The sequence below is a fragment of the Eublepharis macularius genome, chromosome 1 (assembly GCF_028583425.1).
Source record: "Eublepharis macularius isolate TG4126 chromosome 1, MPM_Emac_v1.0, whole genome shotgun sequence".
NCBI classification, from domain to species: domain Eukaryota; kingdom Metazoa; phylum Chordata; class Lepidosauria; order Squamata; family Eublepharidae; genus Eublepharis; species Eublepharis macularius.
Genome location: NC_072790.1, coordinates 24798601 through 24826280, shown reverse-complemented (window position 1 = coordinate 24826280; position 27680 = coordinate 24798601). Strand labels below are relative to the sequence as shown.

At 42.7% G+C, this 27680-nt stretch overlaps 1 protein-coding gene across 1 annotated transcript in view; it reads right to left on the bottom strand.

Moving 5' to 3' along the window:
• Positions 1-1804: 1804 nt before the first annotated feature.
• The window catches only part of LOC129327057 (cytochrome P450 2K6-like), a 44783-nt gene continuing 18907 nt past the window's right edge, over positions 1805-27680 (bottom strand). Inside the window, exons 7-9 of the mRNA XM_054975480.1 lie at positions 3713-3897; positions 2614-2755; positions 1805-2206 (exon numbers count right to left, since the gene is read on the bottom strand). Coding sequence (XP_054831455.1) covers positions 2019-2206; positions 2614-2755; positions 3713-3897 — 515 coding nt within the window. The 3' untranslated portion in view covers positions 1805-2018. The remainder of the gene's footprint in view (positions 2207-2613; positions 2756-3712; positions 3898-27680) is intronic.

The window sequence follows — 27680 nt, the reverse complement described above, 5'->3', positions numbered from 1 at the left end:
TCATTCTCATTTTCTTTTTTTTATATGGGTTTGTTGTAAGAGCATCCAGGTTTTTTCCCCAATGTATTTCTCCTTTTAAAAGTGAGAAAATCTTTATAAAATCCATTATTCAAAAAATGAGAAGTGGCAGAAAGAGGGTAAGCTCTAGTTTATCATAATCATGGCAGAATGACAAGTTTAATTTATGTGCTGGATGGTTCCTGGTTCTAATCAATGGGCTTAGTTGAAATCAATGGGCTTAGACTGGAGTAACTCTGCTAAGAATTTCACTGTTAGTAGGTTGTGTGCAGTTCTTTGATTCCAAAAATTGTCAGTTGGAATATAAGTATTCCAAGATAAATTGTTGCATGATTTTTCTTGTAAAATCTTTCAATTGTTGCAGATCTGCCATTTTTAATGTTATTACAATAGTTTGTTGTATAAGTTTGCTATAGGAGTGTAACCTATGAATCATACATTTGCATTGATGGTTCACAGGTTCCAAACTTATAGCAAACTTATTGTGTAGATTCCCCCCCCCTCCATTCCTTTCTCCCAGTATTACCCTAAAGGGGTTCTCCTTGGGAGTTGGTGGAAATAGCATCCAAGGAGATGCTGCGAGAGAGGGTAACTGCGAGATCTTCCACCAATGGATACAAGGATCGTTCCCTTAGATGACACTCTAAAAAAAAAAACAGGCGGATGTCTAATGGGGAAAGTTTATTAACAGAGAAATAAAAGGCAAGCATACAGATAACGCACACAGCGTACACACAGGATTAACTAAGAAAACTGAGAGGAACTGGGAAAGCTGTTTCAGAAGGGCTATAGTTACCAGTCTTGAAGAGGAAGATTCCATGGAGGCAGCAGAAAAGATGACCAGTGCTTCATGGAGAGAAGAGGCGAGAGCTCAGACGTATCTGAGGGTGCACTCATCATGGGTTCAGAACACACACACACAGTGAGCACATGGCAGCACAGCCCCATTATAAGGCTAAACTTGTCATGGGGCAGAACTGGCATCTCTGCTTCAGAGACAACAGCTTAATGGCTGTCTCCAGAAGTGAGACAATAAAATGGGAAAGGCTTGATTAAACTTTTCTGCGTGATACTAAAGGTAAGAAAAGTGACCAATGACCCACGATTGTTGGACAGGAAGGTCTTTCAGATCCCTGAGTAGTCTGATTAGGAAAGTGGACAAGGGAATATCAGAAGGGTGTGGAGGAGATTAACTCTGAAATTCCTGGAAGACCCCTTTTGTCTTAAGTTTTCGCACATCTCCAGGTGTGGGGTAGCTAGCCAGTCTTGCCTATGACTCACATTCCAGTGATTTTCCAGCCAGATTGGGAACTGTTTTGCCTAGCCAGGCAACGGGCCACATGTTTGAAACACATGAGGAGAGGGAGTTATGATACAGCCATATATCAAAAGATGCAGATTTACCCCTTTTACAAGTAGATAAAGAAGAAATATAAAGATTAAAATGTAATAATAAGGCAATACTGTAAGAAATAATAGAATTTACAGTCAAAGTTGTATTAGGAGAAAGTATAAGATTTGGAGAATTAGAATGTTGATATAAGCAAGTCTAATGAAAAGCTGTATAATTCTTTGTCTCCCTTTCTACCCTTTTATCTATTTCTTCATTTTTTCTATCTATCTGGAAATAACAATAAAATATATATATTTAAAAAAAAGTTGCAGATTTGTGACAAAGCATAGAATGAGAGCCAAGCTACAAGTGACGCCTTACACAGGTTGGACACTTGTCAGCTTACCTCAATTTTTGACGGGAAATGTAGGTGTCCTGGTTTTACAACTTGGCTCTCCATTACAGCTGCAAGACCAGGATGCCTACACTTCCCATCGAAACTTGAGGGAAGCTGACAAGTGTCCAACCTGTGTCAGGCGTCACTTGTAGCTTAGCTCTGATTCTGTCAGCGGTCTACTGCTCTAAAATAGCAGGCAGCAAAGGGTGGTGATGTGCTACACAACACAAGGGTCAGTTGTGGCAGCTAAGAAAGATGAGAAAATCAGCCTTATGCACGTGGCAAAGCACAGAAATGGTAGGGCATCGGAGGTGTAGTAAACCCAACTGCAGGGGTCAGGTCCAGGTCTTCTTTTGATATCCCAGGGGCTGGCTGGAAAGTGAATCTCTGCAGGAGACTTGCAAAGAACAGGAAGAGCTCCATTTTGGCAAGGTTCTCACCAGCACACAATCGCCGACCTGTGATGATGCAGACGTAGGAGGGAAGCCTGGTTTATTTAATTTTTACATATTTTCATATGGCTGTCTCATGGAATGATATCCATACCCAACATAATTTGCCATAATCCCCCGGAAGTAAACACAAGACTAAAATCCACTGACATGATAAATATTATTTGGAGGGATACCAATAATAATGAAAACATGAAGTGTTTCCTGCACAAATCACGCTGACCCAAGGTCACCCAGCTGGCTTCAAGCGGAGAAGTGAGGAGGAATCAAACCCAGTTCTCCAGATTAGAGTACTAAGCTCTTAACCACTACACCAAACTGGCTCTTAACCACTACACCAAACAATAAAAAACTAAATGTAAATAAGAAAATAGACTACAATAACGAAAAATGATAATTATAAAAGGAGTTACCTGCAGAGAAAGGCAAGAAGGCATCTCTCTTTACAAAATTTCCTTCAGAATCAAGGAAATGCTCAGGGTAGAATTTAAGGGGCTTTTCCCATTGAGTTTCATCATAAAGCACGGAGTACAGTAATGGAACAATATGTGTTCCCTGCAAAGTCAAAAAACAAGTTATTCAACAAAATGAAGATAATATATCAAGCAACAGTTATTCTTCATCCACATCAAGACTAAGAAAATGCCATCCCAGAAACTGAATCACATGGGAAAGCAACCAGAAGAAAAGCAAGATTAAAAAAATAAACTGGATGCCAGTGTTTTCAAAAGTTTGAGGTTTTTGGCACAATCCAAGTAACGTTAGACATGTTCAGTAAGAGTAATCCATGAGCCGTACTTGCATTTCATTAACTGGATCTGATCTTCCATGGAGGTTTTATATACGACCCTTCAGGACAACTCCCACTCAGAGCAGTTTACAAAGTATGTTATTATTAAGGTCAAAGTCAAAAGAGTTTATTGTCTATAGCCACAGGCCGTCACAATTCAACAAACATTGACTAATAAACCATTAAGTCCCTTATCACAGTTTATATAGGTTACTAAAATTAATTTAAACAATACAGTATGCCAAACTATCCCAGGAGTCACAAAACAGCCTCATTCAGTACCACCTTAGATCTTATCTTTTTGGCTGCGAGTGCAAACTGAGAGACTCTATAGGGCACATGCTTATCAATGTCAGATAACAAAAACACAATCTTCTCGATTTCAGAGTATGTGTTTGTCACTGATAGGATTCTAGCCAAAAATTTAGCTCCGGGTACACTATATAATGGACAATAAAGTAGGTTATTATTACCCTCATGGCAATCACTCTGTGAGACGGGTGGGGCTGAGAGAGCTCTCAGAAGCTGTGACTAACTCAAGTTTACTCAGCTAGTTTCAAGCAGAGGAGTGGGGAATCAAACCTGGTTCTCCAGATTAGAGTCCCACAGCTCTTAAACACTACACCAAACTGGCTCTCTCTGGAGTTGGTTGTTGGTTGCAACAAATGCACCGATATTGCTATATTCAACTGAGCAATGTATGTAAATCTAAATATGTTCACCTTTGGAATGAAGTAGCCTCCAAGAGTGACATCTACTGTGGTGGCATGCGGCACGTTTGTAGGGATAATATTAGCAAATCTCTGAACTTCATGAACCACAGCATCGGTGTACGGCAGTTTGGCTCGGTGTTCAATCCGTGGCTCAGCAGACCCGATTACCTTTGTTATCTCTTCTTGCACTCTCTCTGAGAAAATAGAACAATTTTTCCTCACTAAAGAAATGTTCTGTTTCAGATATCCAATTATTCTCTAAATATCTTGGGGCCATCTTAATTATTATGGATGCATCTGGCCTTCTGGTCTTGAAAAACTGTTGCCAGACACCACTCGGGAATGCAGTGTTGGAGAGGGCCTCTGTCTTCAGCCTTGGAAGATGATTCCCAATAGAATTTGAGAAAACGAGAGAAACAGTGTGAAACCCACTTGGCAGTTTTTAATTTGGGAAAGGAGGACATTGAGCAGAAGGCTTTAAGGAGCGGAGGGATTTTTTCCTGGGAGTCTGATGTGGGATTAATAGAGATCTTGATTCTTGCCACTTGGAGAGTATTGTTTGGTTTAGCAATCAAAATAGTTATCCATTTTTAGTCTACGTTGGGCTCTCACCTATAGCAACAGCAAATTACACAATCTAGTTTATGTCCTAGGAAGTACTAACAGGAAGTACTAACAGAAAGGCTGAGGGCCTTGGGAATGTTTAGTTTGGAGAAGAAGAGATTTGAGGGGGGACATGATTGCTCTTTTTAAATATTTGAAAGGCTGTCATTTGGAGGAGGGCAAGGAGCTGTTCCAGTTGGCAGCAGAGGGTAGAATGCAAAGCAATGGGCTGAAATTACTGTCAGGTCCACACTGCTATCTAGTATGCCGTTGCTTAACCGACTTCATTTTTAATCCTTTCAGTGTTTAAGTGCTCTCTTCACAGGTGCCAAGTTTCCCAAGCAGCTATCTCACAGAAAAGGATTGTTTTGGCTATCGATGTTCCACCAAGAACCAGCCTTGGGAAACTCTCGCCTTCCCTACTTCAAAGGCGTTGTTTTGAGAACTGTGGGGGGAGGATGGGCCTGCTGTGATCTGTTACTTTGTACCTCATGCTTTGCTTGTCATTGGTAACAATGCATATGTACCATCCTGAATATTGCATTCAGGCTAGTGGACTATAATGAACTATTTTTCCAGTAAAAGCCTTTTGGAAACAATGGACTGTTGTCTGATTGCAGGAGGTAGTCTGGAATAAGGACGTTATCTAGCTACAGTTCTGACATTTTGTTACTAATCACCTTCTCCAATGCCTAAGCCGGATCAGACGGACTCCAAAGCTGTCCCAGTCAGGGATCCTTTGTTTGACCCGTATGCCTCTCCCGGCTCTCAAGTTTTGGAATCCCAAGCACCTGTACCGCGAGGACACGGCTCCTCAGTTACAACGATTTATACCCTCGCTCCCAGCAGTGCAGATACTCGGCCTAGAGCCACAGCCGCGCCACTTTTCTCCGTACCCACCCCGATGCAGTGGGGTGCGAGACCAAGAGAAACGAGGGACCGGAGGGCCAGCGTGATGTCCACGCAACTACAGCTGGATAGTCGGTGCAGTTTGGAATCCATACCCGAGCAAACCAGTAGCCGACCGTGGCTGTTCTGGAACAGGGAGACCGAGCAAACGGAATGGGAAACGTCCCGCCGGGGCGCCCTGAGTTGGGACTATGCGGAAGTCACCCCGTGGTCGGGGCAGCAAGATGTAAGTGAGCACCAATGGGTGCAGCTCCAGAGCAGAACGATTGCCATTGATTCAGGAATATCAGCAATCACTGGTCTGACGAAAGGAGTTTTAGCTGCGAGATCTCAAGAGGAGCAAGGAGTAGAGGCACCCTTGCCGTGGCAACAGACGCTAACCACGGGGCCGCAGACCGAAACTATGCAGACCTCACAGACTGCCGAAGCTGTGGGATACACGGAACAGAAGGAAGAAACCACGGATAGAGTGAAACTGTTGGAGAATAGACTCATAAATATGGAAGAAAGTTTGGCAAATGCCGTCCACCTGCTTTCAGTGCTAGTGGCGGGGGATAAAGGTCGCGATCCGCCAGCTGGTCTACCAGACATCAGCCAAAGTTTGTCCAACCTGCAAAATCTTTTACCTCGGCCGGGGGGTCCTATCCAACCATGGCCACAACAGCCACCAGAAACGGGAGACGAGGATTCTGTCACCGGGGAACGACCCGGCCCAAAAGACCCATGTCCAGATGAACCCTGTCCTGAGCAACCAGTTACACCAGATGACGACGGGGCCGCTGGGGGAGGTGGAGAACCGTGTCCGGAAGACCCTCGTCCTGATCGCCCCATTACTCCCACTGGAGCAGGAGGAGGAGAACAACCGCTGGAACCGGCTTTCCCGCTAGTCCCTCCACCCACGACACAAGCGAACCAGCCTCCAAGCCTACCGGTAGGGACCACACCGCAAGGAGTGGGCAGGACTCTCCCAACGCTGTGAGGGGATACGGTCCCTCTTCAACCCATCTCTCCTCACCCATCTCCGTTGCGGCCAGCTCCCACTCCCCGTCAGCCAGTGCCCAGAGGCCCACCGCAGGGGGGGCCGGCACCTTTGCGGCCAATGCAACCAGCACCGAGAGGGACTCCCCAGCTGATTCCGAGAGCGCCTCCACCGCACCAACCTCAACCCTACCCTCAGCAACCTCCACCACAGCTACCGCCAACTCCGCAACAGCCTCCGTTGCAACTCGACCCGCTCGATGTCTACCCGATGCCAGCACCGGCTCCCAGACAAGATCTTCCCATGGGATGGGTCAAGCTGGACGCTACGTTCGATGGAGACCCCTCCAAATTGGGATTCTTTCTGGTGCAAGTAGTACAATTTTTCAATCGGTGGGGGCATCTTTTCGGGAGTGAAGCCAGTCAAATCGAGCATCTGGGATCACGTCTCCAAGGTAAAGCAGCCGACTGGTATGTGGGACTGTATAACGTGGGGGCCCTGGAGTTAGATTCACTCCAAGGGCTAGTTGATGCAATTCGAGCCCAATATGAAGACCCCCTAGAAGAAACTAGAGCCCGAACTGAATTGCAGGCTATTAGGCAAGGCAGCATGTCGGCTAGAGACTATGCCACAAAATTCCGACAACTGGCTGCCAAATGCCCAAGGTGTAAAGAGTCCACCAAAATCATTTTATTCAAACAGGGCTTAAACCCTAAATTGTTGGATAGAGCCCTCATGCAGGATAACCTTCCTACGCTGTTAGGCTGGATACAATTAACCTGCGAAGTAGAAAACCGCCTACTAGAAGTTCGTCTAGTGGAACAACACCAACAACCTCCGGGCCAAAGACGCCTCTCCACTCCGGTCCGAGGGAGCCGGGGGACTGGATATGCTACTCGTGGAGCAAGAGATGCTAGATGGCAACAAGGGCTATGTTTGCAGTGTGGCCAAGGTGGTCATTTTGCGGCGCAATGCCCATATCGGCCTGTGCAAAGACCTCTGCTCCAACTACGACGCCCAGCCCCCGCAGCCTACCCGGCGCCACCGCGCCCTACTCCAGCTCCAAGGACCGCTCCGAGAGGTAGGGGAGCGTCGAGAAGGAACCCCCCCGAAAGAGGACTAGAATTGGAAGAAGTTATGGAATACGATCCAACAGCCCTAACGGGGGGGGGGGGGGAGAATCCGGAGAGCCCAGCCTCGGGAAACGAAATGGATCTGTCGTAAAAGGACCCAAACGGCAGATCAAACCTCCGTCAGTTCCAGTTCCGAACCGACCCCATGGGTCCATACTTTTCATACCGGTAACTTTGGTGAATCCTGACAAGAGAATGCACATCCGCATACAAGCCCTTATTGACTCGGGCTGCTCCAGGGACATTATCGCACCAGCTCTAGTAAACGGACTAGTACTTCCTGTGAAAGAGTTGGAAATACCTGTAATTTTCGAGCAAATGGATGGCACTAATATGAATCCAGTCACTACCGAAACCACTCCGATCATAACAGGCATGGGGCAACATTGGGAAGTAAGATCATTCGTCATTAGTGCCACGGCGAAATACCCCTTGATCCTGGGAAGCCGGTGGTTATGTGATCATAACCCTTATATCAACTGGGCAGAGGGAAGCATCACGTTCACCCATGAATCGTGCAAAAATCATCGTTGGAATCAAAACTGGGGTAATGACCCTACTGTAACTGAGCCTGCTCTCCTCACCCAGGAAGAAATTAACCAAATACCCAAGCCATACCGAGCGTACACTCAAGCCTTCTCAGAGGAAGAAGCTAATACCTTACCTCCTCACAGGAGGACAGACTGTGCCGTGGAAATTTTACCGGGCGCCTCGCTGCCTAAGGGCCGTCTATATCCCATGAGTCCTAACGAAAGAGAAGAGCTCCGCAAGTTCATAGACCTGAATCTTCAAAGAGGTTTCATTCGCCCGGCTAATAGCCCCCACGCAGCGCCAGTACTTTTCGTCAAAAAGAAGGACGGGGGCCTAAGACTGTGCACGGACTTTCGGGGACTCAACGCGGTCTCCTCCAGCAACGCCTATCCCATCCCGCTCATCAGAGATCTACTCAACGTTGTGGCGCAAGGTAAGGTCTTTACGAAATTGGACTTAAAAAACGCTTACTTCCATGTCCGTATCCGAGAGGGGGGTGAATGGAAAACCGCTTTTAACACGCCCCTCGGCCAATATGAATATTTGGTTATGCCATTTGGCTTGGCCGGGGCACCATTGGTTTTCATGTCCATGATCAATGAAGTGCTGCACGCATTTCTATACAAAGGCGTTGTCGTGTACCTAGATGATGTGTTAATCTATTCGGAGACTGAAGAGGAACACGTGGACCTTGTAAAAAGAGTCTTAACCACGCTCATGAATAACAAACTGCCCATTAAGCTCTCCAAGTGTGAGTTCCACAAAACAGAACTCACTTACTTAGGCTACTGTATTTCCCAAGAGGGCTTGAAAATGGATCCAAGCAAAATACAAGCAGTATTAAATTGGCAAACCCCCTCGACCCGCAAAGAATTACAATCCTTCTTGGGCTTTGCCAACTTTTATAGAGAGTTCATTGCGAATTTCGCTCAAATCACACTCCCCCTAACCGAACTGTTAAAAACCAAAGACAAGGGAGACCAAGCCAAAAAGCCGAGTGCAAAATTGTCTTGGACATCAGAATGCCAAACAGCTTTCAATCACCTTAAAACGCAGTTTGTTTCCGAGCCCGTTCTACAACACCCCGATGAAAACCGCCCCTTCATAGTGCAGGTCGACGCCAGCGACACGGCAATTGGGGGCGTGTTGCTACAGCGGGGGGCGGATGAGAAACTCAAGCCTTGCGCGTTCCTTTCCAGAAAGTTTTCAGAGGCGGAAAGGAATTGGAATGTTTGGGAAAAGGAGGCCTTTGCTGTAAAAGCGGCTCTCACTACCTGGAGACATTGGTTAGAGGGAGCCCGTCATCCGTTCGAGGTCTGGACGGACCACAAAAATTTAGAGGCCCTACGCAGCCCTCGCAGGTTGAATGCCAAGCAACTGAGATGGGCAGAATACTTCTCCAAGTTCAATTTCACCTTAAACTTTCTCCCAGGCAAAACCAATTTTCTGGCCGACGCTCTATCACGCATGCCCCAGCACAAGAGTAAAAGGGAGGAGACTATCGACACAGTCTTTTCGCCTACGCAATTAGGGGGCGTGGTAACCACACGCAGCCGCACAACCCTATCCCCTCAACCCGATCAGGGGTGGAGGCAGAAATTAAAAATTGAAGTGGAAAAGGAGGGGGGGGAAGTGCCCAAAGACAAACTGCAACGTTCCGATCAAGGGGAATGGCTTTCGGGAGATCGCTTCTATGTACCCAAGAGTTTAAGGAAAGAAGTTTTACAACGCTGTCATGATGCTCCCACGGCAGGGCACTATGGGTACTTAAAGACGCTTCACTTAGTGCAACGCCAATTTTGGTGGCCGGGCATGCGCAAAGACATCTCCCAATATGTGGCGTCTTGCCCCATTTGTCTCAGCGCCAAATCCCGAAAGGGCAAGCCTCCAGGACTATTGCAGCCTTTGGAAACGCCAAATAGACCGTGGGAAATAATCTCTATGGACTTTATCACTGACTTACCCCCCTCAAAGGGGCATAACTGTATTTTAGTCATGGTTGATTTGTTTTCTAAACAAGCTCATTTTATACCTTGTACCACAATTCCCTCGGCTAGAAAACTAGCCGACATTTTTATGAAAAACATTGTAAAAATACATTCTTTTCCGTCGAAGGTGATCTCGGATCGCGGCGGACAATTCATTGCCAACTTCTGGCGGGAGCTTTTACAGTTGCTGGGCATTGAACAAGGTTTAAGTTCAAGCCATCACCCGGAAACAGACGGACAGTCGGAGAAAACCAACCAGATATTAGAACAATTCCTCCGCTGTTATATTAATTTCCAACAGGATAATTGGTTGGACTTGCTCCCCTTGGCAGAGTTTTCGTATAATAACAGCGTACACGCTTCCACCGGAGAAACTCCCTTCAAAATCGTCTATGGCTTTCACTTCAAACCATTCCCGTTTGAAGCGCTTCCCCCTCCTGCTACCGCCTCCAAAGACGTCACCGAATGGTGGGGGGAAGCAGCCCAGCAATGGACTCAAATTAGAAAGCACCTCATCAAAGCCAAACAGGATTACAAAAAGTACGCCGACCGCCACCGTGCGGCGGAATGGGAATTACAACCTGGTGATCTAGTTTATCTGTCTACCAAGAATCTGAAAGTAACTCAAACCAGCCGCAAGCTAGCGCTAAAATACCTAGGACCTTTTCCTGTTCGCAAAGTAATCAACAAAGTGACTGTTGCCTTAGACTTACCAAAGAATTTACGCCACGTACATGATACCTTCCATGTTAGCTTATTGAAAAAAGCTCCCTCTGCAGACCAGTGGCACACCCGTGCCCCTCCAATCCCAACCTTAATAGATGATCAAACCCACTATGAAGTTCAACAAATATTGGACTCTAAGATAAAAAGAAATCAGTTGTTTTACCTCATTAGATGGAAGGACTTTGATTCTGGGTTTGATGAGTGGGTGAATTCTGTACATGTTCATGCTCCTAGATTGGTTAACGCCTTCCACTCTCGCTATCCACATAAACCTGGGGGGGGGGGCTTCTTAGGGGGGGCAGAATGTCAGGTCCACACTGCTATCTAGTATGCCGTTGCTTAACCGACTCCATTTTTAATCCTTTCAGTGTTTAAGTGCTCTCTTCACAGGTGCCAAGGTTCCCAAGCAGCTATCTCACAGAAAAGGATTGTTTTGGCTATCGATGTTCCACCAAGAACCAGCCTTGGGAAACTCTCGCCTTCCCTACTTCAAAGGCGTTGTTTTGAGAACTGTGGGGGGAGGATGGGCCTGCTGTGATCTGTTACTTTGTACCTCATGCTTTGCTTGTCATTGGTAACAATGCATATGTACCATCCTGAATATTGCATTCAGGCTAGTGGACTATAATGAACTATTTTTCCAGTAAAAGCCTTTTGGAAACAATGGACTGTTGTCTGATTGCAGGAGGTAGTCTGGAATAAGGACGTTATCTAGCCACAGTTCTGACAATTACATGCACAAAGGTACTGGCTGGATATTAGGAAGAACTTTTTCACGGTCAGAGTAGTTCAAAAGTGGAATCAGCTGCCTAGGGAGGTGGTGAGCTCCCCCTCACTGGCAGTTTTCAAGAAGAGGCTGGATGAATACTTGTCAGAGATGCTTTAGGCTGATCCTGCACTGGGCAGGGGGTTGGACTAGATGGTCTGTATGGCCCCTTCCAACTCTATGATTGTATGATTCTATGAACAACGATTTCCCTATGTTCTTCCTCCACCAGGGACATCATTTTTGGGGCCCCAAAAGATTGTTTTTCTAGTCATGGGAATCCATCAAGGAATAGTCACTTGGGTGGGGGAGCTTTGTAGCTTCATGGATTACAAACTATTGTTTAGACAAAACTTGAAAACACATACTATTACTGATCTTAATATCACCATTCTTCAGCAAGCAATACATTTAAAGGGAAATTCAAGTATGAATTCAAGTATGAATATGTAGTTACTTTCCACCACAGCTTTTTTTCTGGGAAAAGAGGTGGTGGAACTCAGTGGGTTGCCCTCAGAGAAAATCGTCACATGGCTGGTGGTCCCGCCCCCTGATCTCCAAACAGAGGGGAGTTGAGATTGCCCTATGTCCTAGGAAGTACTAACAGGAAGTACTAACAGAAAGGCTGAGGGCCTTGGGAATGTTTAGTTTGGAGAAGAGGAGGTTGAGGGGGGACATGATTGCTCTCTTTAAATATTTGAAAGGCTGTCATTTGGAGGAGGGCAAGGAGCTGTTCCAGTTGGCAGCAGAGGGTAGGACGCGAAGCAATGGGCTGAAATTACATGCGCAAAGGTACCGGCTGGATATTAGGAAGAACTTTTTCACGGTCAGAGTAGTTCAAAAGTTGAATCAGCTGCCTAGGGAGGTGGTGAGCTCCCCCTCACTGGCACAGGGGGTGGGGCCACCAGCTATGTGACCATTTTCAAGAGGTTCTGGAACTCCATTCCACCACATTCCAGCTGAAAAAAAGCCCTGCTTTGCACCCTGTGCTTCTTGCATTTCATAGCCCTTTGACCGTGTTGTTTACATTTTTAAATTTATGATCTTTTATCTATCTATTAACAAAAGTTTCTGCTGGAATAAAAGATTGCTACTTTTAAGGTTCCTCTAGGCTCCAGTTTATTTAAATATTGTCTCACTATCCCCACACTTTATTTAATGAATTTAATGTATTTATTTATTTAATTAATTGATTAATTCAATTATTTCATTTCTACCCTCCTTTCTCCCCAGCATGGACCCAAAGCAGCTGACATCGCTCTCCTCTCCTCCATTTTATCTTCACAACATCCTTTTTTAAATTTTTTTTATTGGATTAGAAATCAATATCATATTCATTACAATCAATTCCCTTTAAATATTCCAGTTCTAACCCCCTCCCTTCCCCCCCTTTTGTTGACTTCCAACAGTTTTCCAACCCCTTGTCCGTTTTTTCCCTTACTCATTTCAGACTTACTTTATTCTATTAAACATATACTTTCATTCTCTTCTAAGCTTATCTATTATAACACAGTTTAACACAGTACTGTCTCTATTCCCTTTCCCACTTAACTTATCAAACTAAGTATTACATTCCTGACATATATTCTTTAATAATATAACATTTTATCTAATTTTTGTACTCTATACTCTGTCTTACTCATTCTAGTCTCGTCAATATGGGACAATCAATTTGTCCCCTAATCTGCATGGCTCTAAGTACTTCTATAAACATTGTATACATTCAATATAAGTCAATCAATTTAACTTATACTCTATATGTTGCTATTTACTTCCCTCCACCTTTCTTATATTCATTCTATTTTAATTATATAGCTTACCTATTATACATTTATCTGCCAGAAACATACTTAGTTAACTTATCCCCTTATAATTCTTAAAATAACACCTCTATAGTTTAATACCGTATATAATAATCTAATAAAACAATTGCTTAGAACTTCTTCTTTAACTTCCCTCCCCGGTAAAGTCACTTCTCTCTTCTTTTATTATATTTCAGTAATTTTCAAACTGCCACAGTTCTCCTCCCACCTCCCATTTTTTCACCAAATATTGCTTCAGCTTCTCCCAATCCATATTAAACTGTCCTGGATCAAGGTCTCTCAGTTTCCTTGTCATTTTGTCCATTTCCGCCATGTACAGCAATTTGTAAATCCAGTCCTCCATAGTTGGCACTTCTTGTACTTTCCACTTTTGCGCATACAAAAGTCTAGCCCCTGCTGTCATATAAAATAACAACGTCCTGTATTGTGCTGGAATATCCTCCATTCCCAAGTTCAGTAGTAGGAGTTCTGGGTTCTTATTAATTTGAAATTGTAAAATCTCGCTTATTGCTTCTGTTATTTCCCCCCAGTACTGCCTAGCTACCTCACAAGTCCACCACATGTGATATAACGATCCTTCGTGCTTTTTACATTTCCAGCATTTATTAGACATATTAGAATCCCCTAGCACGATTTTCTTTGGTGTCAAATACCAACGATAAATCATTTTATAAACATTTTCCTTAATATTGGTGCATGTCGTAATCTTCATCGTATTTTTCCACAAGTGTTCCCACGCCCCCATTGTTATCTCTTTGTTAAAATTTATTGCCCACTTCACCATTTGAACTTTAACTATCTCATCTTCTGTCAACCATTTTAACAACACTTTATAAGTCTTAGAGATTTCCTTTTTATCCTCTCGCAAAATTACCTCCTCTAATTCCGAATTCTCCATTCTTATCCCTCCCTTCACGCAATCCGAGTTATAAAGATCTCTGATCTGCCTATATTGAAACCAATCATAACTTGGAGACAACTCATCCTGCGTTTTAATTCTTAATTTAGAAGATTCTATTCTTGTTATCTCCTTATACGTTAAACATTGTTGTTCACTATCGACAGTTCTCGGATCTATTACTTCATATGGGACCACCCAGGCAGGTATTCCGTCTGGTAGGTAATTTCTGTACTTCTTCCAAATTGTGAAGAGGCTTCTCCGAATATAATGGTGCAAAAACATAGAGTCTGCTTTTACTTTATCATACCACAGGTATGCGTGCCATCCGAATATTTTTTGGTATCCTTCTAAGGCCAATACTTTGCGGTTTTTCAACGTCATCCAATCTTTCAACCACACCAGGCAAATTGCATCATGGTAGAGTCTTAAGTTGGGCAGCTGCATTCCACCTCTCTCTTTTGAGTCCTGCAATACTTTCATTTTCACTCGAGGCTTCTTGCCTGCCCAAACAAAATCCGATATTTTCCTCTGCCATTTTTCAAATTGCTTAGAATCCCGGATAATTGGTATTGTTTGTAACAGAGACATCACTCTCGGCAACAAGTTCAATTCCCAGATATTTCACCTGATTTGTTACTTCACAGTCCGTTATTTCCGTTAATTGCTGTTGTTTTTGTTTAGTCATATTTTTACATAATATCTTTGACTTCTTTTTATTTACATAAAATCCCGCCAAATCACCAAATTCCTTAATTTTCTCTATTACCTTTGGCATGTTCTCAATTGGGTCCTCTACAATTAACATTATGTCATCCGCAAATGCTCTGACCTTATAGGAAAAGTCTTTTATTTTTATTCCACGGATTGCATCGTCTTCTCGGATCTGTATCATCAATATTTCCAGAACCAAAATAAACAACAGTGGGGACAACGGGCAACCTTGTCTTGTACCTTTACCTATACTCAATTTCTTAGTCACCTCGTCATTCACCATTATTGCTGCACTCTGGTCTTTGTAAATTTCTTTCACTGCTCTTATAAATCTTTCCCCCATTTGTAGCTGTTCCATGGTGGCAAACATAAAGTCCCAGTTCAAATTGTCAAATGCTTTTTCAGCGTCTACGAAGAAGAAACCAACCTCCTTATCGCATCGTTTATCATAATATTCAATAGCATTTATCACTGTCCTTAAATTGTCTTTAATTTGTCTATTTGGTAAAAAACCAGCTTGTTCCTCCGCAATAACTTCGGATAACCATCCCTTTACTCTTTCCGCTAAGATCTTCGCAAAGATCTTATAGTCATTGTTAAGTAAGGAAATAGGTCTGTAATTTTTGACGTTAGTCAAGTCCTGTCCCTCTTTAGGGATCAATGATATGTTGGCCTCACTCCAAGTATCTGGAGTCCTTTGATCCTTCAATACTCCATTGATCACTTCCCTTAGAAATGGCACCAGTTCGTTGGCCATTACCTTGTAAAATTTAGCTGTAAGTCCATCTGGGCCTGGCGCCTTTCCCAAATTTGTTGACTGTATTGCATTCCTTAGCTCTTCTTCCGTTACTTCACTGTTCAATTTATTCTTCCATCTTTCCGAAATTACTGGGAGCTTCATTTTACCCAAGTAACTCGCTATTGAGTCTTTGTTCACTTCTTTTTTATTGTATAACTTTGCATAAAATTTATAGAAGGTTCTGCTAATGGCGGTCTGTTCCAGGCAAACTTTGTTGTCATCACATATTTTATTTATTGTCCGCTTCTCCTTTCTCTTCTTTAATTGCCACGCCAAATATTTCCCAGGTTTATTTGCTCCTTCAAACGACTTTTGATTCATCCTCTTAAGATTCCATTCCAATTCCTTATTGTTCATTGCCATCAACTGCTCTTGAAGGATTTTAATGTCCTGGTATATCTTCTTTTTCCCTGGTCTTTTCTTTAATTGTATCTCCTTGGCTTTTATTTTTTCCATAATCTCCTGTCTCTTCTCCTCTCTTTTCTTCCTGGCTCTTCCGTTTAAATCCATTAGAGTGCCTCTAATTACTGCCTTGTAAGTGTCCCATACCTTGTTGGTTGGTACTTCTCTATTCATATTGTACTGTATGAAGAATTTATTCTCCCTTCTTAGTGTCTCCATGTTTTCTCCCTCTTGTAACAAGTCCTCATTTATTCTCCATCCTCTCCTTTTAGTTCTTTTCCCGAACTTCCACATAATTGGATTATGATCTGAGCCTACCATAGGCATTATTTCCACCTCCTTAGTCCAAAGCACTAAGTCCTTTGAGGCCCAGATCATATCAATTCGTGACAACGTTGAATGTCTCGCCGAGAAAAACGTGTATTGTCTGCTTTTAGGATTCTGTCTTCTCCAAACATCTTCTAAAGTTTCCTGTTGCATTAATGCAAAAAAAGTCTTTGGTAGTAGTCCCCTTTTCTTTTGTACAGTTACTGATTTCTTGTCCTGCTCCAAATTTGTAACTCCATTGAAATCTCCTGCAAGAATTATCTGGTCATAAGAAAGTTCGTCTAATTGCTTCCTCAAATCCTCAAAGAAGCTTTCTTTTGCTCCATTAGGTGCATAAATTCCAATCACCAAAACTCTCTTTAAATTCCATGTACATTCCACTGCTAAAAATCTGGCTTCCATATCTCTCATCAATAATTTCGGCTGTAGCTCCTCTTTTATATACAATGCCACTCCCCTTTTTTTCTTTTTTGAGGCCGCTACAAAGTCATTACCCAATTTATTCAATTTAAGATATTTTATATCCTGCTTTCTAATATGGGTCTCTTGTAAACACACAATATCACATTTTTGTTTTAATAGCCAGTGGAAAATGTTTTTTCTCTTATTAGGTGAATTAAGTCCATTTACATTGCAAGATAAAACTTTACACTCCATATTCATAGCCTTGTTGTTGGTAAGTCCTTTTCATTGTCCCTGATGAACGTTTCCATTTCTAATTCAGATCTGATGCGCTTTTTCCCTCCCCCAAATTCAAAGGACATTCCTTCAGGCAATTCCCATCTGTACCTTATTTTCATGTCCTTCAGAATCTGGGCTAGAGCTTTGTATTTTTTCCGGTCTAGCAACACCGATCTAGGTAACTCCTTCATAATAATAACCGTCTTGCCATCGACCTCCAATGGATCTTGAAATTGCTTACTCACAATCATTTCTCTTATATTTCTGGTCGTGAACTGCACAATCACGTCTCTTGGTAGTTTCCTCTGGGTCGTGAATCTTGAATTTATTCTGTACACCACATCTAGGATAGCCACAGTTTCCTCCTCCTCCTTCCCCAGGTATTCAGCTAACACCTCAGTGATCTGTTCTTGGGCCGTTTTTCCTTCCACTTCCGGCAAGCCACGAAACCTCAGCTGCTTCTCCATATGTTTACTCTCCGCAACTGCCATTCTTCCCCTCATCACCCTCATCTCCGTTCGTTGCGTGTCTGCTAAGGTCTCCACCGCATTTTCCACTACATTGACTCTTTGCTGTGTCGCTTGCAAGTCATTTTGTATCGTTTCCATACCCTTCTTCACTTCTGCCAGTTCATTCTTAAGTGTCTCTTTAAACTCTTTTGCCAGCTCAGGTATCATAGCCTTAAGCTCCTTAATCCCTTCTGAAAGTTTTTTATCCAAGTTCTCTATCGCCGCTTGCCACTCTTTTTTCGACATCGTGGGGCTTGCTTTACCTCGCTCCCACGAGCCCGCTCGCTTCCTTAGCTCCGTGGCGCTTGGCTTAGTGTCCTTTTAATTTAAATGTCCCGGTCTTTTTCCAAAAAAGTCATTTAAAGAGTCCAAAATGTCGGGCGTCTTTTCTCTATGGTTCCTCTATGGTTTTTGTAATCCAATATGGCTTACTTCCTCTTCCGCTGAAGCCGCAGCTCTTCCCCTTTCAAAAATGGCGATTCCCTTCTTCCTATCGTCCAGAAAGGGCTGCTTCTCTCCAGCAACTCTATCGCTATTACGTACTTCCTGTTTCCTGACTTCCCACAGCAGTTCTCGCGATGGTAAAACTTTCTCACAGCCTGATATCTCCTTATAACCACAGGTATGTAAAACAACAGTCCAATTTCTTTAATAACTCCGTTTAACTTAGTCCTTTTTCTAATATAGTTCTTGCCGGATCCTCCCCTCCTTGTAATCAATCTGTTGCAGTTTAAAAGTCTGCTTTAATACTTCGTTACTTTAAGTAATCTGTCCCGTTTCGAGAGATAGTGATCTTTACCTTCTCAAACACTTTTCGCGGGTTGTAATCGCTGTTTCAATCTCGGATTACCCTCAGTTCTTTTTGTCCCTGTTGAAGCTTGAGCATGTAGGTCTTATGCCAACCGCATTGGCTCCAGGACTGCCGCAGAGATTATAGCCGACCTGTCTTCGGGTGGGACCTCAAGGGACGGGAGGGAGTCCATTGCGCAGGACCCCCCCTCACCCGAGATCAACGCGCCCTGAGGTTCTTGAGCATTCTATGCCTGTTCTCCGCCTGAGAACAGTTGGCCGCGGGCTCTTTTTGCCCCTCCGGCCGTCAAAACAGCAGCCCGGATAGCTCAGCACTTAGAGCTGCGTTAGACCTTCATGGATCCCAAACCGGAAGTCTTATCTTTGCAACATCCTTGTGGGGTAGGTTAGGCTGAGAATGTGTGACTGGCCCAAGGTCACCCAGCAAGAGTCCATGGTAGAATGGGGATTCGAACTGGGATCTCTCTTATAATCACTATGCCACCATCATGGTACCGTAAAATTCTGGGCTAATATATTTTTTTTTTTTTTTTTATAAATTTTTTTATTTTTCATAACTACAAAACACTACACCAGACTATCACAAGGAAAGGGAAGAGGGAAGGGACAAAGGGGAGTGGAAAAAGAAAAAGGGGGGGGAATGAACTACAAACACTAAACACTACACTTCAATGTTTCCCTTCATACTGTCATAATACAAAAATAGCTCCATAGAATAATGATGGAGTGGTTAATCATACAGAGAATAAACATTTCAAATTCTGATTAAACTTTCCTCCCCCTTCTGGGTCCCGGACGCAATTCTCTCTGTGCAACTGCTGTTGCAATGCTCTCCTCCTCCCCCCCCCCTCCGGCTCCTCCTTTTCTTCGTTCTTGGTGCAGCAGAGTTCTGGGTTTTTATTCTCAAAATCCTTTAGTTGATCTTCTGATAAAATTCTGGGCTAATATATTGATACCAAGAGGCGTAGAGTAGTAAGCAGCAGTACTGCAGCCCAAGCTCTGCTCATGACCTGAGTTCAATCCTGGTGGAAGCCGGGTTCAGGTAGCTGGCTCAAAGTTGACTCAGCCTTCCATCCTGGGGGTAAAGTGTAGATGACTGGGGAAGGCAATGGCAAACCACCCCGTAAAAAGTCTGCCAAGAAAATGTGATGCGACGTCCCCCCGTGGGTCAGTAATGACTCGGTGCTTGCATAGGGGACTACCTTTTCCTTTACCTATCTTGATACCATAAGTCAGCTTCCACGTTCCCATGATTTCTTAAGAATACAGCATTGAATGGAACTCTCCCATTCACCTCTAAGTTCAGGGTAGAACTCCGTGTGCACAAGGGATGTCTGCAAAAAAGCTACCTCTTCCATTAAAGTAAAGCAGGAGCTGCTTTGTTTTTTTTTTTTGAAAATTTTTTTCTTGGGTTAGGATCAATTATTTTCACATTACAATCAATTCTCCCATTTCCCAATTTCTAACCCCCTCCCTTTCCCCCCTTTTTGTTGACTTCCAACAGTTTTCCAACCCTTTGTCCCTTTTCCCTTACTCCTTTTATATTCCTCTAACAAATATATATTCTCCCTATATTCTAAGCAATAATTCTTTAACTATTTTTGATAGTCTGTAATCTAACTTTGAGTCCCTTTTTCCATGTTGGATAAACAATTTATCCCATTTTTCATAATTTCAAATATTTCTATAGATCATAAACCATATAAACCATACATTCATATAAGTCAACCAATTTAACTTATGCTCTATGTGTTACTCATTCTACATATCTTCTTCTTTCTGCTTTAGTTATATTTAATTACATTACTGTTTTTGTTCCCCTTCAATTATAAATCTATATAACTATCATCATATAATATCAATCAATTTGACTCATATATATCTTCAGATAAACTTATTCAGTTTGGTACATTATACAAATTTTACCAAAAATAATGTTAATTAGTCAGTCCTTATAATTAATCCTTATGGTTAATTATTTTCTATCAATATTCTATATATTATTCTACATATAATAATCTAATGACATAACTGCTTAGAAATTTTCATTTACCTCTTCGCCCCCCCGGTAAAGTCACCCCCCTCTGCATTTTATTGTATTTCAATAGTTCTCAAACTGCCACAGTTCTCCTCCCACCTCCCATTTCTTCACCAAATATTGTTTCAGCTTCTCCCAGTCTGTGTTGAACTGTCCTGGGTCAAGGTTTCTCAATTTTCTTGTCATTTTGTCCATTTCCGCCATATACAGCAATTTGTAAATCCAGTCTTCGATAGTTGGCACTTCTTGTACTTTCCATTTTTGCGCATACAAAAGTCTAGCTGCTGCTGTCATGTAAAATAACAATGTCCTGTGTTGAGCTGGAATGCCCTCCATTCCCAAGTTCAGTAGCAGGAGTTCTGGGTTCTTATTAATTTGAAATTGTAAAATCTCACTTATTACTCTTATTATTTCCCCCCAGTACTGCCTAGCTACCTCACACGTCCACCACATATGATACAGGGAACCCTCATGTTTTTTACATTTCCAGCATTTGTTAGAGGTGTTCAAATTCCCTAGCGCAATCTTCTTTGGTGTCATGTACCAACGATAAATCATTTTGTAAATGTTCTCTTTGATATTAGTACACGTCGTAGTCTTCATTGTAGTCTTCCACAAGTATTCCCATGCCTCCATTGTTATTTCTTTATTGAAATTTATGGCCCACTTCACCATTTGTACTTTAACTGTTTCATCTTCAGTATACCATTTCAACAGTACTTGGTATACCTTAGAAATTTCCTTCTTGTCATCTTTTAAAAGTGTCTGCTCTAGTTCCGAATTCTCTGTTCTTATGCCTCCCTTTGCAGAGTCCGAATTGTAGAGATCTCTGATCTGTCTGTACTGAAACCAGTCATAATTTGGTGATAACTCGTCCTGTGTCTTTATTTTAAGTTTAGAAGATTCTATTCGGGTTATCTCCTTGTAAGTTAAACACTGTTGCTCAGTATCGACAGCTCTCGGATCTATTACCTCATATGGAACCACCCACAGGGGGGTTCCTTCTTGTAAATAGTCTCTGTACTTCTTCCAGGTTGCATATAGGCTTCTCCGTATATAATGATGTAAGAACATCGAATTCGCTTTTACTTTGTCATACCATAGATATGCATGCCATCCAAATATTTTTTTGTATCCCTCTAGGGCCAATAATTTCTTATTCTTCAGCGTCATCCAATCTTTCAACCACACTAGGCAGATTGCGTCGTAGTAAAGTCTTAGATTGGGCAGTTGCATTCCGCCTCTTTCTTTTGCATCTTGTAAAACTTTCATTTTCACTCGAGGCTTCTTGCCTGCCCAGACAAAATCTGATATTTTCCTCTGCCATTTTTCAAACTGCTTAGAGTCCTGAATAATTGGTATTGTCTGTAGCAAAAACATTACTCTTGGTAACACATTCATCTTAACTGCTGCAATCCTTCCCAACCATGACAAATTCAATCTATTCCATTTAATCAGATCTCGCTCTATCTGAGTCCATAATTTTTCATAGTTATTTTTGAATAGATCTCTGTTCTTAGCCGTCAGTTCAATTCCCAAATATTTCACCTTACTTGTTACTTCGCAATCTGTTATTTCCATTAGCAATTGTTGTTTTTGCTTAGTCATATTTTTACATAATATCTTTGACTTCTTTTTATTAATATAAAAACCTGCTAAATCTCCAAACTCCTTGATCTTGTCTATCACTTTTGGCATATTCTCCATTGGGTCCTCTACAATTAACATTATATCGTCCGCAAATGCTCTGACCTTGTAAGAAAAGTCCTTTATTTTTATTCCCCGAATTTCTTCGTCTTGTCGTATTTGTATCATCAGGATCTCCAATACCAAAATGAATAACAGCGGAGACAGCGGGCAACCTTGTCTTGTTCCTTTGCTTATAGTCAGTTTCTTAGTCATCTCGTCATTCACTACAATTGCTGCATTCTGGTCTCTGTAAATTTCCTTAATTGCTCTTATGAATCTTTCTCCCATTTGTAGCTTTTCCATAGTGGCAAACATAAAGTCCCAGTTTAAATTGTCAAACGCTTTTTCAGCATCAACAAAGAAGAAACCAACCTCTTTATCACAACGCTTGTCGTAGTATTCAATAGCGTTAATCACTGTCCTTAAATTGTCTCTAATTTGTCTATCTGGCAAAAAGCCTGCTTGTTCCTCCTCAATAACTTCCGAAAGCCATCCCTTCACTCTCTCCGCCAGTATCTTCGCAAAAATTTTATAGTCATTATTAAGTAACGATATAGGTCGGTAGTTTTTCACATTAGTCAGATCTTGACCCTCTTTAGGGATCAATGATATGTTAGCTTCGTTCCAAGTATCTGGAGTCCGTTGATCCTTTAAAACTCCATTGATCACCTCTTTTAGGAATGGTGCCAGTTCATTGGCCATTACCTTATAGAATTTAGCTGTAAGTCCATCTGGCCCTAGCGCCTTTCCCAAATTTGTTGACTGTATTGCCTTTCTTATTTCCTCATCCGTTACTTCATTATTCAATCTATCTCTCCAAGCTTACGAAATTACTGGGAGTTTCATTTTATCCAAGTATGTCGCTATTAATTCTTTGTTCACCTCTTTCTTGTTGTACAATTTGGCATAAAATTTGTAGAAGGCTCTACTAATGCCTGTCTGTTCCAAATATGTTTTATTATCTTCACATATTTTATTTATAGTTTTCTTTTCCTTTCTTTTTTTCAGTTGCCATGCCAGGTATTTCCCAGGTTTATTTGCCCCTTCAAACGCTTTTTGATTCAGTCTTTTAAAATTCCACTCCAATTCTTTGTTATTCATTGCTGTCAGCTGTTCTTGAAGTATTTTAATGTCCTGATAAATTTTCTTTTTCCCTGGTCTCTTCTTTAACTGTGTTTCTTTGACTTTTATTTTTTCCACAATCTCCTGTCTCTTCTCTTCTTTCTTTTTCCTGGCTCTACCATTTAAGTCCATTAGTATGCCCCTAATTACCGCCTTGTAGGTATCCCAAACCTTGTTGGTTGGTACTACTTTATTCATGTTATATTGTATGAAGAATTTTGTCTCTCTTCTCAACATTTCCAAGTTCTCTCCCTCTTGTAACAAATCCTCATTTATTCTCCATCCTTTCCTTTTTCTCCTTCTCCCCAATTTCCACATGATTGGATTATGATCTGAGCCTACCATCGGCATTATTTCCACCTCCTTAGTCCATAACGCTAAGTCTTTTGAGGCCCAGATCATGTCGATTCTCGATAGTGTAGAATGCCTTGCAGAAAAGAACGTAAATTGTCTACTTTTGGGGTTTTGTCTTCTCCATACATCTTCTAAAGTCTCCTGTTGTATCAATTCAAAAAAGAGCTTTGGTAACAGTCCTCTTTTCTTTTGTGCCGTTGATAATTTTTTGTCTAGTTCCAAATTTGTCACTCCATTGAAGTCTCCAGCAAGAATTATCTGGTCATATGAAAGTTCATCTAGTTGCCTCCTCAAATCCTCAAAGAAGCTTTCTTTTGCTCCGTTAGGTGCATAAACTCCGACTACCAGCACTCTCTTTAGATTCCATATACATTCCACTGCTATACTGGCTTCCACATCTTTCATTACAAATTTTGGCTGCAGCTCCTCTTTTATATACAACACCACTCCTCTTTTTTTCTTATTAGAGGCTGCTGCAAAATCATTACCCAATTTTTTCAGTTTCAAATATTTTACATCTTGTTTTCTAATATGGGTCTCTTGCAAACCTACAATATCACATTTTTGTTTTAATAGCCAGTGGAAAATACTTTTTCTCTTGTTTGGTGAATTTAGTCCATTTACATTCCAAGATAAAACTTTACATTCCATATTCATAGTCTTGTTGCTGGTAAGTCTTTTTCATTGTCCCTTAAGAATCGCTCCATCTCTCGCTCAGATCTGATACGCTTTTTGGCCCCTCCAAATTCAAAGGACACACCTTCTGGTAATTCCCATCTATACCTGATTTTCATGTCCTTCAGAATCTGAATTAGTGCTTTGTATTTTTTCCGATCTAGTAACACCGATCTGGGTAGTTCCTTCATGATGATAATCGTCTTGCCATCAATCTCCAATGGATCTTGAAACTGTTTAGTCACAATCTTCTCTTTCATATTTCGAGTCGTGAACTGCACAATCACGTCTCTTGGTAATTTCCTCTGGGTCGCGATTCTTGAATTTACACGATATACCACATCAAGGATAGCCACAACTTCCTCCTCCTCCTTTCCCAGGTATTCAGCTAACACCTCAGTCATCTGTTCTTGCGCTGTCTTTCCTTCCACTTCCGGCAAGCCGCGAAATCTCAGCTGCTTCTCCATGTGTTTACTTTCCGCAACCGCCATTCTTCCCCTCATCAGTCTCATCTCTGTTTGTTGCGTGTCAGCTAAGTTCTCCACCGCACCTTCCACTACTTTGACTCTCTGCTGTGTCCCTTGCAATTCGTTTTGTATTATTTCCATACCTTTCTTCACTTCTGACAGCTCAGTTTTCACTGTCTGTTTAACCTCTTTAATCAGCTCCAGTTTCGTGTCCTTAAGTTCTTTAATCACTTCTAAAAGTTTTTTATCCAGGTTTTCTATTGCCGATTGCCACTCTTTTTTCGACATCGTGGGGCTTGCTTTAGCTCGCTCCCACGAGTCCGCTCTCTTCCTTAACTCCGTGGCGTAAAATTTAATGTCTTTTTAAATTCAAATGTCCCGGTCTTCTTGCAAAAAAAAAGGCTTTTAAAAAGTCCAAAATGTCGGGCGTCTTTTCTCTATGGTTTTTCTATGATTTTTGTAATCCAAAATGGCTTACTTCCTCTTCCGCTGAAGCCGCGACCCTTCCCCTTTCAAAGATGGCGATTCCCTTCTTCCTGCCCTTCGGCAAGGGCCGCTTCTCTCCAGCAACTCTATTGTTATTACGTACTTCCTGTTTCCCGACTTCCCACAGTAGCTCTCGCGATGGTAAATTTTTCTCACAGCTCCGTAACCGCAAGTATTCAAAACAATAGTCCAATTTCTTTAATAACTCCTTAAACTTAGTCTCTTTTCTTATGCAACTCTTGCCGAGTCTTCCCCTCCTTTTTACTAGCCTGTTGCAGTTTGAAAATCTACTTTAATTCCTCTTTACTTTTTACAATCTGTCCCGTATCAGAAGATAGTGATCTTTACCTTCTCATTCACTTTCCTTGGGTTGTAATCGCTGTTTCAATCTTAATTTCTCCTCTCCACTTCTTTCCCCTTTTGAAGCTTGGGTACGTAGGTCTTATGCCAACCGCATTGGCCCCGAATCTGCCGCAGAGATCTTAGCCGACCTGTCGCAGGGTGGGACCTCAAGGGTCGGGAAGGGGCCCGTTGCGCAGAGCCCCCCCTCGCCCAAGATCAACGCGCCCTGAGGTCTTGAGCGTTCTTTGCCTGCTCTCCGCCTGAGAGCAGTCGGCCGCGGGCTAAATTTCCCCCGCCGGCCGCTTAAAACGGCAGTCCAGTCAGCTCCGCGAATGGAGCTGCTTCAGACCTCCATGAATCCCAAACCGGAAGTCTCAAGCAGGAGCTGCTTTGGTGTGAGTGTACATTAAGGCATTAATACTGCCCTTCACCACTGCACAGATTTGGAAAGCAGCAACTAATGGCTGAAACTTGGAACAAAGTCCAATGCAGGGAAGAGACTATGGTTATCCCAGTTTTCAAAGATGATGGTGGCCAGCTCAGAAATGGCTAATTTGCGTGAGAATGTTTGTCGTGTGCCTTTTGAGTGTCATGAATTGGAGTAAAAAAAGTGGAAGGCAGCAAACTTTAAACGAAATGGATGTTTGAATGCTGGTTTTCCCTTCCCCCCCAGTGCAGGAGATGCTTTAGGCTGATCCTGCACTGGGCAGGGGGTTGGACTAGATGGTCTGTATGGCCCCTTCCAACTCTATGATTCTATGATTCTATGATTCTATGAATATACAGAGACAAACATAAGTTTCCTGAAATGCACAACTTCTGTTTAGGATTACCAACTCTGGGATTGGGGTAGGTGGGGTTTGAAGAGGCGAGGGACCTGTGTAGAGCATAATGCCATATGGTCCACCCTCCAAAGCAGCCAGTTTCTCCAATGAACCTGGGCCGTTTCCAGACGGCTTACCTGCCTCCGGAACGTCACGCCATGTTGCGGGGAAAACGCGAAATATCACGTTTTCTCGCACGAGTTTTGCGTGACATTGCGCGACATCGCGCAAAACTCACACGAGAAAACGCGATATTTCGCGTTTTCCCCACAACATGGTGCGACGTTCCGGAGGCAGGTACGCCATCTGGAAACAGCCCTGATCTCATCACATAGGGCCAAGCTACAGGTGACAAATGACACTGGAACGACAAGTGAACAGACTCACATGCATTCCTCCCTATTCACTTGCACTCCACTCGATCTCTCGTGATCAAGTGGAGCGCAAGTGATTAGGGAAGAATGTATGTGAGTCTGGTCACTTGCCCTTCCAGTGTCATTTGTCACGTAGCTTGGCCCATAGAGATCAGTTGTAATTCCAGAAAATTTTCAGGCCCCACCTCAAGGTTGACAACCTGTGATTTGAAAAAATGGGCCTAGAAAGGGTCACACCAGAGTACAGATGACAGGTTAGGGAATCAAGTAATTCTTGCATTGAATCTTACGCTAAAAAAATACTCTTAATACTTGATTTATATTAATGTGAGCAGTCCTCAGTGACAGTGCTAAGAATTCTTTGTCAGAGACTGGTTTTGCTCAGTTATAAAACAACCATTTACTGGCCGATTCCACACCACCTTACCTCCCGCGTTTTTTCTGATATCATGGCGTCATGTTCGAGGGCGCAATAATCACCCGCGTGTTCACATACCCTTTCTACTTCCATCTTTTTCGCGCGATGCCACGATCACATCCCCTCAGTAAAACCCGCAATGAATGCGAGCAGGCGTGGTTTTGCTCAGAAAAGTTATGTCCTTTTTAAAAAAAAAAAAAACAATTAAGGCGGTCGGTATACCGACAGGATACTATCCTTTCCTGTCGAAACCACACCCCGTTAATTGGCTGATTGGCTCTTTTTCCTCCCACCATCGATAGTCTGCAGTGATTGGCCCCCTGTTTGGGCGAGCAATTTTGAAATGTTTTTTAATACTGGGTCTGTGGAGTTTTCATCTCTGTGGGTAGTAGGTGGATTTAGTGATTGCTCATCATGGCTCCTCGTGAAACCATCCTGTTCCTTATGGCGCAGGTAGTGTTGATTATGCTGCGGTGCACCACGTCCATGATGCTATTTTACAGGCGGTACATGTCCCATCGTAGACGTGCGGCAGCAATGCTTCTTTTCTTTCGCCACCGGCGTTCAACATACCATCGCCTGGCCCGCGT